The sequence below is a fragment of the Phocoena sinus genome, chromosome X (genome assembly GCF_008692025.1).
Source record: "Phocoena sinus isolate mPhoSin1 chromosome X, mPhoSin1.pri, whole genome shotgun sequence".
In the NCBI taxonomy this organism is placed as follows: Eukaryota; Metazoa; Chordata; class Mammalia; order Artiodactyla; family Phocoenidae; genus Phocoena; species Phocoena sinus.
In genome coordinates, this window is record NC_045784.1 from 92111927 (window position 1) to 92126890 (window position 14964).

General features: G+C 41.4%; 1 protein-coding gene across 3 annotated transcripts in view; it reads left to right on the forward strand.

Annotated features, from left to right (window-relative positions):
- MID2 (midline 2) overlaps positions 1–14964 on the forward strand; it is a 104744-nt gene that overhangs the window by 71603 nt on the left and 18177 nt on the right. For all 3 annotated transcript variants that reach the window (XM_032620925.1, XM_032620923.1, XM_032620924.1), the window contains exons 4-5: positions 10718–10825; positions 12205–12353. In XM_032620925.1, coding sequence (XP_032476816.1) covers positions 10718–10825; positions 12205–12353 — 257 coding nt within the window. The remainder of the gene's footprint in view (positions 1–10717; positions 10826–12204; positions 12354–14964) is intronic.

The window sequence follows — 14964 nt, forward strand, 5'->3', positions numbered from 1 at the left end:
TTGTCTCATGTAATGAAGAAATGTAATCTAGTATACAGTTTTGCATTTGTCCTTTATTTCAGGGTCAAAATACTCACATTCATTCATTAATTCAACAGATATTTGTTGAGTACCCACAGTATGCCAGGCATTATTCTAGGTGTAGTGAACAAAACAAAGTCCTTAACTTTAAGAAGCTTACATTCTAGTTGGGGGAGACATACAATAAACAAATATATTTTTATTAGAGGTTATAAGTGTTATGGATAAATATAAACCAGGGTGCAAAGTGGAGTATGAGATGAGATGCCATTTGAGCAAAGGCCTGAAAACATATTAGTTATAACTTCAGAAAAATACATAAATGTTGGTTCACCAGGCCTGCCTAAATCACTGTGGGACATCTAGAGTTTTCTTTCTTTCTTTTTCTTTTAAATTTTGAAATAAGTTTAAGCTCATATAGAAGTTGCTAAAATAAACCTAAGTGTCCATCGACAGATGAATGGATAAAGAAGATGTGGCACATATATACAATGGAATATTACTCAGCCATAAAAAGAAACGAAATTGAGTTATTTGTAGTGAGGTGGATGGACCTAGAGTCTGTCATACAGAGTGAAGTCAGAAAGAGAAAAACAAATACCATATGCTAACACATATATATATGAAATCTTAAAAAAATGGTTCTGATGAACCTAGGGGCAGGACAGGAATAAAGACGCAGACATAGAGAATGGGCTTGAGAACACGGTGTGGGGAGGGTAAGCTGGGACAAAGTGAGAGAGTAGCATTGACATATATACACTACCAGATGTAAAATAGATAGCTAGTGGGAAGCAGCCGCATAGCACAGGGAGATCACCTCAGTGCTTTGTGACCGCCTAGAGGGGTGGGATAGGGAGGGTGGGAGGGAGGGAGATGCAGGAAGGAAGAGATATGGGAACATATGTATTTGTATAACTGATTCACTTTGTTATACAGCAGAAACTAACACACCATTGTAAAGCAATTGTACTCCAATAAAATATGTTAAAATAAGTTCCTGTATCAAAGAGGGAACTGTAAAAGATCATTAAAATCTAGCAATTTAAAAATAAAATAAATAATTTAAAAAATTAAAGAAAAGAATTTGCTAAAATAATAGAGTTCCAACATACCATTCATCTCCTCTTCCCCAGCTTTAACATCTTTCATAACCATGTAACTATCGCAATTAGGAAATTGTCATTGGTACAGTATTCTACTAAGCAAACTACAGACCTCATTCAAATTTCGCCAGTTTTTACATGTACTCAAACTTTGGGGGACGGGGGAGTATGTGTATTTCCATGAATTTTATCCCATGTATAGATTCATGTAATCACCACTATCATCAGAACAATACAGTTTCATCACCCCCAAAAACCTCTGGGGTGCAAACTCTTTGTCGTCACATCTGCCCCCTGGCAACCACTGATCTGTTCTTCATCACTATGTAACTTGTAGAATATTATATAAATGGAATCATACTTTATGTGACATATTATGATTTGCTTATGCCACTCATCATAATGCCTCTGAGATACATTTAAGTTGTGTGTATCAGTAGTTTTAAAAAATTTTATTGTTGATGTTCCACAATTTGTTTATTCATGCCTCTACTGAAGAGCATTTCAGTTGTTTTTGGCTAATACAAATAAAGCTGTTATAAACATTCATGCAAGTTTTTTGTGTGTTTAGACATACATGTTCATATTTCTAGGGTAAATACACAAGGGTGAGATCTAGAGTTTTATATCTTCAGAGGGGGTTATAAGCAAGTGCTGTGCTTCACAAAACAAGCAGTAGAGTAGGAAGAACACTGGATGGGGAGTTAAAGGATCTTGCTCCAGCCTTGCCCTGTCATTGATCAGTAATATGATGTTGGGTAAGCCCTTTTCCTCTCTAGGCCTTTTCCTTCTTTCTTTTCTTTTTTTTTTTTTTTTTTTTTGCGGTACGCGGGCCTCTCGCTGTTGTGGCCTCTGCCATTGCGGAGCACAGGCTCCGGACGCGCAGGCTCAGCGGCCATGGCTCACGGTCCCAGCTGCTCCACCGCATGTGGGATCCTCCCGGACTGGGGCACAAACCCGTGTCCCCTGCATCGGCAGGCGGACTCTCAACCACTGTGCCACCAGGGAAGCCCTAGGCCTCATATTTCTATCTGTAAAGTGAGGAGCTAGGAATTGATGATTTCTTCAGTCTTTTTAAGATCTGACAGTTCGGTGGTTCTGAAGAGACAGAAAGGAGGTTCTGCCTCATTTCACATAGGATTTATAGCTATATATATAGAATCCCAGGTGCAAACCTAGATTATGCCTCTCCTGCTTCTTGCATGTTCTAAACAGCAACCTTGTGTGGAAAGAGAATATGGGGGAGAAAGTAACTAACCCTAAGGCTACCAAGGTTTGGGGGTCTGATCCCTGAGGAGAAGGGACTCTAAAGCCAACAAAGAATTGCCACATGGCACAGGGCCATTCCTAAGGCATGTATGTGGAGCAAATTGTCCTCTCTGTTGCCAAAATTTTTGTTAGTTAAACTCAGGGTGAAATAAATATGGAATACGTGTATGTGTTGATACACATGTGTGTGCATTATATATTCTAAATGTTACATTATATGCATTTTTATACTATATATTATTTTCAAAATCAGGAAGGAATTACACAAAATGTTTGTAATAGTTAACTCAAAGGAATGTGATTATCTTGAGAGGCAACTCTGAGAGGAAAAGAAGTATGTTTATGAACACGTTTTCTCTGTCTCTGTTTCTCTCTCTCTCTCACACGCGTGCGCGCGCACACACACACACACACACACACACACACACACACGCTGGTTAAATCACGGACAAGAGCCAGGCTGCCGGAGATCAAATGCTGGCCCTGCCATTTACTAGTTATATGTATGACCTTTGGGCAAATTACATAACCTCTGCGTTTCTCGGTTTCTTTTGTAAAATGGCAATGATAACAACAGTGCCAACTTCATAGGGTAAGTGGGAGAAGTAAATGAGTTAAAATATATGAAGCAATTCGAACAGCACCTAGCACATTGTAAGCACCCACAAGCTGACAGGAAACGTGTCTGTCAGTCGATGTCCATGTCTGTCTCGAGACCTCCCACAGCATGGATCCCTGGGCCCAATACTCTAGGGTTCTTACACTTCAAGAGATGGCCTGGCTGCTACCTCCTCAGCCACACTACTTTTCTAGTGTGCGTGATCCACATCTTAGATGGGAGTGATCCACTCCCATCCCCCACCTACCTCTACCCTGCAACCTCTCATGCACTCCTCTGCCAAAAAATTAAACTTAAGCACTGAGGCAGTAGGTTGCTTAACTATACCTCAGTAATTTTTCATTTTTTTGTCTCCTAAGCTGCAGTTACTCCAGTACAGGGGACTCAAAATCCTATTAATAGTTTTACGTGTCCCCCAGTCTGTTAAGTGACCCCCTCCCTCCAAATCCAATGAAACAGATAAAATTCATAAAAACAGCCCTACTTCATTTAGTTATTTTTATGTAAAGCTGGCAGAATCATCTTTGAAATGTTGCAGTGTTTTGCTCTGGAAAACAAAAAAGAAGGTAGTCTCGTCTTCCTCTTCCTGTTATACATTTGAACCTTCCTTATACGAAGGGCTGCGGAGGTGGTGGTGTGTGTGATGGTGTCCTTTAAAGTGTGATCTGGATTAACACCTTAGCTTAGATGCTGCCACAGTAAGTGCAACATCTGTATCATAAACATCATGGTTTCTTTTTTCCCCCCAGCTTTATTGACATATAACATTGTGTTTTAATTGACATATATCACATATAATTGACATATAATATATAACATTGACATAATTGACAGAAAACATTGTGTAAGTTTAAGGCGTACAATGCGATGATTTGATACGCTAATATATCACAAAATTACCACAATAAGGTTAATTAATACGTTCCTCACCTTACATAGTTACCTGTGTGTGTGTGTGTGTGTGTGTGTGTGTGTGGTGAGAATATTTAAGATCCACTCTCATAGCAACTTTCAAGTATACAATATAGTCTTGTTAAGTATAATCAAGGAATCTAAAAAAAAAACCTGAACTCATAGAAAGAGAGAGAACATTGTGTTTTCTTGACTGCATCGTTACGAGAGTAATGAATTCTTTGCAGCTCAGCAAGGTGACAGAGTTGTTCGTAACAATTCCTTGATAATCCGTCAGATGTTCAATTTACCTCTCACTTTTCCTTCTCATCTCCTTTGCACAGAAAGTGGCTGCGTGTAGAATGAAGCCCTCAGCCTCTTTTCTCTGACATTTTGGAGTCTGAGAAGGTGGGGCAGTGGTCACCTGGGTGCTCCTGGGCAAGAATGGGAAGTGAGAAATGTGTTGTGCCCTTCCACTTCTTGGAATACTATGCCTGCTTTTTCTCTCCACCTTGTTCTCAGCTAAGATGGTTAAGGTGTTACTATGGCATTAAGATCCAGACATTTTAACCAGGTACGTTCAAAGACTCCAAATGACAGTGCAGCTTTCCATAATATATCTGCGGTCTCCGTTTCTAGCCTTATTTCCCTCCCTTGCATCTGTCAGGCTGATCTGCTTTACCCAAACACGTTCTTTGCTTTCCTGCCTGTGTGTTCGCTCATGCTATTTATAGTATTCTCTCTGCCTGGAATTCTCTCCCCATAAACCTCATCCTTCGAGACCAGCTCAGCTACATGAAACCTTCCCTAATCCCCTGACTGTCCTTTTCCACAGGCCAAATTATTTTCCCTTCTCTATGCTCCCCTAGAGCTGTGTTTGTATTCTATTGCTTGTCCTGCTATTCGTTAAATTGTAATTAGCTGAATTCACACTCATCTTTTGCACTAGACTATAAGTGCCTTGAAGGCAAAAGCTGAGTCTTTTTCATCATTTTGGTCCCACTCAGGAACCCTTGTATATGGTGTGGGCACTCAACAAGTGTTTGTTGAAATAAAAACATTTCCAAATGATCTTTAATGCTGGCATTTCAAAATCTCCTAGGTGGAAGGGGAAGATCTATTTGGGCAGAAGGTTTCAGGAAATAATCATTTATTTATTTATTTTACTTTTGTTTGCACTGGGTCTTCGTTGCTTCTTCGTGGGGGGCTTTCTCTAGTTGTGGCGAGTGGGGGCTACTCTTTTTTTTTTTTTTTTGCTGGGGGCTACTCTTCGTTGCGGTGCACGGGCTTCTCATTGCGGTGGCTTCTCTTGTTGTGGAGCGCGGGCTCTAGGTGCGCGGGCTTCAGTAGCTGTGGCACATGGGCTTCAGTAGTTGTGGCTCATCAGCTCTAGAGCGCAGGCTCAGTAGTTGGGGTGCACCGGCTTAGTTGCTCCGCGGCATGTGGGATCTTCCCGGACCAGGGATTGAACCCGTGTCCCCTGCATTGGCAGGCAGATTCTTAACCACTGCGTCACCAGGGAAGTCCAGGAAATAAACTAAGCTGGCATTGATCTTTTAGAGTGGAGTACACTAAGATGGAGATGCCGAGGAGGAGTTCTATTACCATGTAAATAAATTGCACTTGAGTCTGGGTAGAGGGCTCATCCACTATTTCATACATATTGTTCCACCTGAACTCCAGTGCGGTGCTCTGCAGGACTGATGGACGTGACTGAGCTGAGGGGAAGGTATGAGTGGTGACGTTTCTCCTGGGGGTAGGCTGGAGGGAAGGCTGATGAACTTAAAACCCAGAGATAAAAGACCTATAGAATGAGTGTGTGGGAGATCTCCCAAGAAACTATGAAATAAGCTCTCTAAAAGGAGGGAAGGGGGGCTTCCCTGGTGGCGCAGTGGTTGAGAATCTGCCTGCCAATGCAGGGGACATGGGTTCGAGCCCTGGTCTGGGAAGATCCCACATGCCGCGGAGCAGCTGGCCCCATGAGCCACAATTACTGAGCCTGCGTGTCTGGAGCCTGTGCTCCGCAACAAGAGAGGCCGCGATAGTGAGAGGCCCATGCACCGCGATGAGTAGTGGCCCCCACTTGCCGCAACTAGAGAAAGCCTTCACACAGAAACGAAGACCCAACACAGTCAAAAATAAATTAAAAAAATAAATAGAATTTTAACAAAAAAAAAAAAAAAAGGAGGGAAGGGTAAAAGGTTAGTCCATTTACATTTCAATAGGGAACAGGAACAATGACCAACATAACTTTTTGCAGTCTCTTAAACCTTGGCAACTTGTGGCTTTTGTGAACCCCTATGTACTGATTTCCTTGTAGTGACCAGCAAGAAAATCCTTCAAATAGGGAATGTGTGTCTGTGTCAGAGAAGGATGGAAATTGGGGAAGACTAGGTCTGACTGGGTTTAATCTTTGGGCCGGGAGGTAGGAAAGAACTACAGGAAATAGAGTAATAGGGTGGGCAGTTGGAAAGAAACATGAGAGTCAAATTCTTGCTGCCTTTGGGAGGAAAGAAGAGAGCACAGAGCAGAAAAGATCTGGAGGCTTAACAGGAAGGCCCATGTTCCCTAGTGCTTAGGCCTTGGAAGACTGGTGCTGAGACTCAGTCTTAAACATGAGAAACTGCCCTTCCTTTACACAGACAGATTGCCAAGATTACTCTAATGGTATTTTCAGGGAGGATAGATGTTTCCACAGACATAAAGCCACTTAGGCAAACCCACTAATCTAAACCAAAGAACAAACTTCAAATAAAAATCTTGAGTCTTCTACAAACCACCAACCAACTAACCAGTGAACCAACCAACAGATCAACCGACCAAGAATGCTTATCAATATAACCCCAGTTGTTTTCAGCTGACGGTTAATAAGCAAGTGAAATACCTCACTGCATTTTTAAAGAAAACTGCAAACATGGAAAATACCAGGGCTTTCAAGTGCCTTCCAAGCAATTCGAGATGTTTTATTCACATCATGAAGACAGATTTTCCCTGGAGTATTTCCTGTTCAGAAAACACTTAAGGACCCTGCTCTTTTGGGCTGCTTCTTGACATGGAAAGATTTTAATGTCACTGCTTTAACTTTAGTTTGGGATTTTGCCTCTTCAGCCAACTTTCTGCTCTACTAGTTGCATCTGGCTGTTTTATCTTGCCTGATGCAACTGTCCAAACCCCACCCAAGCTCCCTCACTTCAACCTACATTTTCTCTACAAAATGCATTTACTATAGTATATTTTCTAATGTTTGCCATTCCTATTTTGATTTTTCACTTTGCTAAATCCATCAGTAAATGTTTCTTATGTGTTTGTTATGTTTAAGGCATTGTGTCTGTTACAGTGGGAGAAACAAAGTGTCATAAAACCTTTCCTCAAGGAGCTTGCTGTCTAATTGAAGATTTTCAAGCAAGGGGGTGCATCTCATATTTGACCATTCCTTTCAGTTCCCATTACCCTCCTTGGCTAGGCCCTGTTCACATCACAATAGCCTCCTAAATTGTCCCCATGCTTACTATTACCCCCAGTCACATTAAGCCCAGTTCATCTTCTTAAAAAATTTAATTATAGTCATTCTCCCACCATCTTACCCTCTCCCCCACTTCCCAAATTTTCAAAGATACCATATTGTCTAAAGAGTAGGGTTCAATCTCATTAGCTTGGCTCAAAATTTCCCTCCTTCTCACCTTTTAAATCTGAGTCCTATCCATCTCCAAGGCTCAATTCAAGTCCCACTTCATTCAAGCGTCTTTTCTCCACTTCCCCACTGAGAGTGATCTTTCCCTTCAATTTCTGTAGATTGTAGCCTTCACCACTCATTGATATTTCACTTACGCTAACTTGACTTGTTTGCTTTATATGTATGAGGCTTTCCCCCATAAAATTGGCCAAGGAACCAATAAGCTGAAGCCCTTATCACCCTTTGTACTGCACATTTATTGAGGGCAGGGCCTGAGCATAATGCATTGCACACAAGAGATGATTAATACATGGTTGATGATGAAGATGGTGATGATTTTCCCTGGTTTCAGGGTGTAGGGTGGGTTATGGGGGGCGGTTACAAAGGAAAGATTCTAGAGGCAGGGGGATGAATTAATGAGGCTTTTACAATAATAGTCCAAAAAGATGATAAGGGCTTCAATTTATTGTTTCCTTGGCCCAGAGCCTCATTGTATTACGAGAAGAACTTTAGTGAGATTGAAAAGAAAAGGAGGGTAGGACTCTGGCAGGACTGCTGTGAATTTATGTGGGGGATGAGGGAGAAGTAGGTAACTGAACCTGAGCAAGTGCAATAATGACAGTAGAAATAACCAAAAAGAGGAAATCAGAGGTGGAAGCTGGATTTAGAGGGAAAGTGATGAGTTTGTTTTTAGAGATACTGAGTTTAGGGTAACTTGAGTAACCAAGTGGACATGTCTGGCAAGCAGTGAGATACTGCCCCCCGTTCAATTCAATGCAACAACTATTTACTGAACGTAGTAAATGGTATAATAGAATTATATATCAAGTACTATGGGAATATAAATAGGGAACCAACTGTATCCAAGCAGATGAGAAAACGTTTCAGAAGTGAAGATCTTTGAGCTGGGCTTAGAAAGATAAGTAGAACTTTGTTCAACAAACAAATAATGAAGTGACTTTCCAAGTGAAAGGAGAGTCTTGAGCAAAGGCACAAGACATGGATGTGCATGGCCTTCTAGGGGAACAACAGGTAGTCTGAAAAGACTAAACAGAATGGGATGACAAAATAAAGATGGATGGTGCAGAAGAGGTAATGATTGTCAGGAACTGAAGACAGGATTCTGTTACACTACACTGGAGAGGCAGTTTAGTGTGATGGTTAAAGGTGTGGACTCTTAAAGTCAGACTCCCTGGGTTCACATCCCATTTCTGCCACTTACTAGGCGTGTGGCCTTGAGCAAGTCACTTAGTCTCTCTGTGCTCAGGTTTCCTCATCTGTAAAATGGGGCTAATGGCACGTCCTTCATACGGTTGTTTTGATGATTGAGAGAGCTAGTATATAAACTGATTAGGGCAATGCCTGGCATGCAGTGAGTGTTATGTCAAGGTTAGTCCAAGGGCTGAATTATAAGAAACAAGGCACCATACCACTGTGTACTATACCATCAGCAGCCTCAAGAGGAAACTATAAATGGGAACTAAGTCTCCAAATAGTCTAAGCACAGATCCAGGGAGCACTAGATGAATCTCTTATTCTCACATGAGTGGGAGTTCTTTGAGAGGGTGATATTATCTGCTTTGGAAAGGTAGATCCAATTTAGGGAGAGAGTGAGGAGTCTGAGAAGCCAAACTAGAATGGCCCGAGTGGGACTGTTCATTCAGGACAAATGGAAGCTCTCATTGTGGCATTTGCCCCTTGGAAAGTGGAAATGAAACAAAACAAGGTTGAAATTCGGCAAGCATATTTTATTTCAGTTAGGTAAGAAACAGAAAATTGGCCAGCAGGGACCTTAGAGGGTGAGCGAGGAGGCAGCAGGGTCCAGCGACAGGTATTTTGCTGGGCTTGGGAGTATGTAAAGGAGCCCTTTGAAGAGGGCTAGCAATTGGAAATGCAGCCCTACCTTGCTAATGAAGCACATCTGGCCACTTGAGTTTTGGTGCTCTCAAGTAACCCATTGTCTATTCCTCGGCTTTTTAGAGCTCTACTCGAGTGATCCTTGAATAGACTCTTGGAATGATTGTGCTTCCCTGTGTGACTGCTGCTGAAATGGAACTGAACCTTGTCCGCCCACCTCACCAGCCACGGGGTTTCCCTTGACACGTCTTGGTTTGAATACTGGTCTCACCACGTCCCAGCTGTGCAATCTTGAGCAAGTTGCTGAAATTCTCTTAGCCTCAGTTTTCACATCTGTGAAATGGAAATAAGAATAGCTCCTATGTTATAAAGTGGTTCTGATAATTATATGAAATAATTTATCTATCAATATAAAGTAATTGACACATTAAATGCTTAAAAGATGTAAGTTCCTTTCCCCTTCCTTTCCTTTTACACTTAGGCAGCCCAAAGATCCTCTGCCCTCATTTTAGCCCAGCTGGGGACTTCATATCATCTAATGTCAACAGTAATAGAGATGGGCAGAAGGACAAGTCAGTACATGGGAAGACAATGAAGAATGGTGGCTTTTTTTTCACCCCCTACCCTGACTTGGCAGTAAAGATATTTTGATATAGCCAGTATCCCCAAGTAGGAAAGGTATTCAGATACTGGACAGCCCAAAGTGAGAAATATCTACTAAGACATGATGACAACTATGTGAAAATATATCTACACAATCATATATTTAATGTGAAGATATAGCTATGCATTCATATATTTTAAAATGGAAACATTTTCTATATTTTAGAAAGGAACAAGGAAAACTGAAAACACTTTTGTTAGGATGATACAAATACGTTGTTGTAATGTTATCTTAATATTCTTGTGCCTGTGGAGAGGGATCCTCTTTCCCTGATGTACTTAAATCTCCTTACCCTCTTTCCAAAAGAACAGTAGGAGGACAGGGTGCTGGAGTAAAGGGAATTTCACAGTGGGAATAATATGCCCCCATCTCATCTGTCCTTCTGCCCAGCCTCCATTAACCATCATGATCTACCAGAGGCCGGAGAGCTTCCTATCTGTGGTGCTTCAATGCCCTTGCATCATTAATGTCATCATCTCTACCCTTCTTCTAGGAGTGGATCTTATGAGGGAGGTATGGAAGAAGTTATGCATGTTTAGCTATCAGTCCGAACCTTTGAGAGCCCGCAGTGGACAAAGGCAGAAATCACTGTGTAACACTCTGGACTTTCTTGGCAGGTGAATACTGCTATGCATGAGGCAAAACTTATGGAAGAATGTGACGAATTGGTAGAGATCATCCAGCAGAGGAAGCAAATGATTGCTGTCAAAATCAAAGAGACAAAGGTAAAGCACAGCAGTTCAGTGAGGCCAAGGCCGAGTTGACTTTACAAATGTCCAAGCTTCAAACCGATGGTTCCAGTTTGAACTTGGATCATGAAAGCAAGAAGAAATGAGGTTTTAGGGAGATGGGCAAAGAAGAAGCAATATTTGGCCTAGTGCTATGAATTCAGTCAAAATGATGGCAATTCTGGGGTGTTGGAAACGTTCTATATCATGACCTGGTTGGTAGTTACATGGGTGTGTGTATATGCAAAAAATCATGGAGTTGTACACTTCAGATTTGGGTGCTTTACTGTGTGTATGGTATAAGTCAATACAAAAAGAAAACAAAGTAATGGTAGAAATGTGGACCAGAATTACAGAAGGATCATGACTGCCATTGTAAGGACTTTGGGCTTAATCTGAAAGGCATTAGGAAATCATCCTAGTTTCTTAGGGAGGGAGAAGACTGATAGATACGGCAGAAGTGTGCAGTGTAGATCAGAATGGGATGACACTGAAGTCAGGCAAGCATGTTATGAGGCTTATGGAATGATCCTTGGCATGAGTTGATGAAGGCCTAACCAGGGAAGTGGTAGCACAAACGGAAAGGAAGAGCGTAGCAGGCATTGCTAGCAAGGAAATGATGGGAATCATCGACTGATTAGATATAAAAGATGAAGGAGAGAGAGAGAAGGCTTCCAGGCTTTTAGCATGGGAACTGAAGAATCGTGGTCAAGAAGCTCAGGTCTGAGCCTCTATGCAGCTCTATGGTTTTACGCTTGCTGGTCTGCTGGTCAGTATAGTGATTGTGAGCTCATGCTGTGTGTACAGTGTGAGAAGTTATGAGAGCCTGGAGTGATAGCCATTACTTTGTGCCATGCTGGGTGGTTCCAACTAACACAGGAACTGAAGTGTCCGAGAACACAGATCTGTGAACACATAGGTATGCTTAAAGATGCTTAGAGAAATACATACATAGAAATGTAGATACTCATGAAGAAAAAGGAGGTGCTTTTTATTAAACATGTATGTGACAATAAAGTGTCAACAATGGTGATGTCTGGGTGGTAGGGTTTCTTTTTATTTTCTAAATTTTCTGTAATGACCACACATTGCTTTTATAATAAAAATAATTAATGTGATCAATAAAAAGAGGAGGTAGGTAACCTGGAGTATATGACTGTGTTGCAGGGTAAGTAAGCGGGCCGTAGGTGGTAGGAGGGGTTGACAAAACAGACATGGTGGGTAGGGTGACAAGGTGAGTGCTTAGTACAGGGACCATGGGATGTTAATAGGTCTTATTTTTAGAATCACTGCAGCAGATCTCCTTCATGTTGTTTTATCATTTTTAATTAACCACTGGATGTGTTATCTTATTTTTCTTTTGCTAATTCTTTAAGGTTATGAAACTGAGAAAGTTGGCACAGCAGGTTGCTAATTGCCGCCAGTGTCTTGAACGCTCAACAGTCCTCATCAACCAAGCTGAGCATATCCTGAAAGAAAATGACCAGGCGCGGTTTCTCCAGTCTGCAAAAAATATTGCTGAGAGGTGAGTTCCTTATGTTCTTGCAGCAATGCTTCCTTTTATGAAAAGGGGCCAGCTTAAAGTCACTTAACTCTGTTCAGGCGTGTATCAATATGTAGCCGCTACCACCTGAAGATTTTACCAGCTGGCTAGTTACTAAGCCTCAGGGTGGTAGATTGCCCTGTGGATTTCTGGCGCCCTTCTCTCTGTCTCTGCAGCCTACTGGTTCTTCTAATGCACAGCCAACCATGTGCCCTAGTGATGCCATGGCTCTCTGCTGCCCACTCAGGGCTGGAGCTTTCTATGTTGGTGTTGGTGTAGGAGCAGAGAAACTTCTGGCCACATAGATAGGTGGATGCCTTTCTAGTCTAGACTATAGCACTAGACTCCCTAGATTTGAATCCTGCCTCTGACCCTAAACTAGTTGGTCGCTCTTAGGGAAGTCATATAACCTCTCTGAGCTTCATTCTCATTCTCTCATTTGCAAAATGGAAATGATAATAGTGTCTATCTCATAAAGTTTTTGTGAGGGTTAAATGAGTTAGTACTTATAAAGGCTCAGAAAAATGCCCAACACAAAGTCAATGCTCAATACTATTATTATTGGAGAGCAGAAATTGGGGATGAGAGGAGATTGTTACTTCTTGCAGTATAACTATTAGCAACATTTGACTATTTAATTAGGTACAAGTATTACGTTAATATAAATAACTTTCAAATGTTTAAGAAGAGTAAATTAGAGCCGAAGAAATGAACATTCTTTCAAGAAGTTTGCTATGAAGAGAAGGAGAGAGATATGGCAGTAGCTAGAATGACTATGTGGTAGAGGAAAGTTGTGGGTATTATTTTTTTAGATAGGAGAGATGTGAGTGAGTTTAAAAGTGGATGTAGGTCAGACTTCCCTGATGGTGCAGTGATTAAGAATCTGCCTGCCAATGCAGGGGACAAGGGTTCGATCCCTAGTCCCGGGAAGATCCCACATGCTGCGGAGCAACTAAGCCCATGCGCCACAACTACTGAGCTTGTGCGCCACAGCTACTGAAGACCGCGTGCCTAGAGCCAGTGCTCCACAACAAGAGAAGCCACTGCAATGAGAAGCCTGTGCACTGCAACGAAGAGTAGTCCCTGCACACCACAACTGGAGAAAGCCTGTGCAGCAACGGAGACCCAGCACGGCCAAAAATTAATTAAAAAAAAAAAAGTGGATACAGGTCAGCTAGAGATGGGGCAAAACTGAAGCTATGGAAAAAAGAAGGTATGTGGCCAAAGCACAAATGAAGGGACATCTCTTCCATTTAACCAGAAGGAAGACGGAAGTAATGGATGTGGATGTCAGTATGCCCAGCGGTTTGGTATGAGAAATTGAGGAATTTATCATTTCATATCTACCCCTCTTTTTGTAAAATAGGAGGCAAAGTCATTTGCTGAGCATAAGCAGGAAGGTAGCAGGGTTCTCTAGCTTTTTGAACATATGGAATGCAGTTATAATAATTGCTTTAAGCCTAATTCTAATATCTGGGTCAGTTTCAACTAGTTGCTTTTTTCTCCTTATTATGGGCTTTATTTTCTTGCTTCTTTGCATGTCTGGCTATTTCTTATTGGATGCCAGACAATGTGAATTTTATCTTATTGGGCACTATATATTTTTGTATTCCTATAAATATTCCTAAACTTTGTTCTGGGACACGGTTAAGTTACTTGAAAATAGCTTGTTCCTTTCAGGTCTTACTTTTTTAAGATTTGTTAGGTGTGATCAAAGCAGTGTTTAGTCCAGGGGAAATTTTTCCCCACTACTGAGACAGGACCCTTCTGAGTACGCTACCAGGTCCCCCATGAATCATGAGATTTTCTGGTGTGGCTGGTGGGAACATACACTATTCCTGGCCCTGTGTGAGCATTAGGGTTTGTTCCCTCTAATCTTTTTGGGTGACTCTTTCTCTAGCATTGGGCAGTTTCCTTATATGCATGTGTTGATCAGTATTTTATTGAATTCTAGAGGCAAACCCTCCGAAGTTCCCAGAATTCTCTCTGTGCAGCTTTCTCCTCTCTAGTACTCTGCCCTGTGAACTCCAACCAACTTAGTCTCCTTGGATTCACAGCTCTGTGTTCTTAATTAGGGACTCCATCGGGCTCCACCTGATTCCCCCTTCGTGTACCATTTTATTCCCTTAATTTTTGCTGGAACAAATTTTCCCACAGCTTCCTAAGAAAGAGTACAAGGTAAATAAAATTTTGAGAATTTTTTGTTTAAATAATATTTTAAATTTATTTTCTAATTTGATAGGTTGGAAATAAATTTTCCTTATAATTTTGAAGGCATGGCTCTATTGGCTACTAAATTCCACTGCTATTTTGATTCCTGATCTTTTGAATGTGACCTATATTTTAAAATCTGGAGCTTTGAAGGTCTTATCTTTAATGTACTTTTTTCTGAAATTTCACCAAGATATGCCTTGGTGTGGGTCTTTTATTATTCATTTTTGTTGGGCACTAAGTGAGTCTTTCCAATCTAAAGACTACTGACTTTTAGTTCTGGGAAACTGTCTTTTATTATTTGCTAAGGACTTCCTCCCCTTCTCTCTTCTCTCTTTCTGGGACTCTAATTAGCCAGATTTTGGACACCCTTGATTTTCCC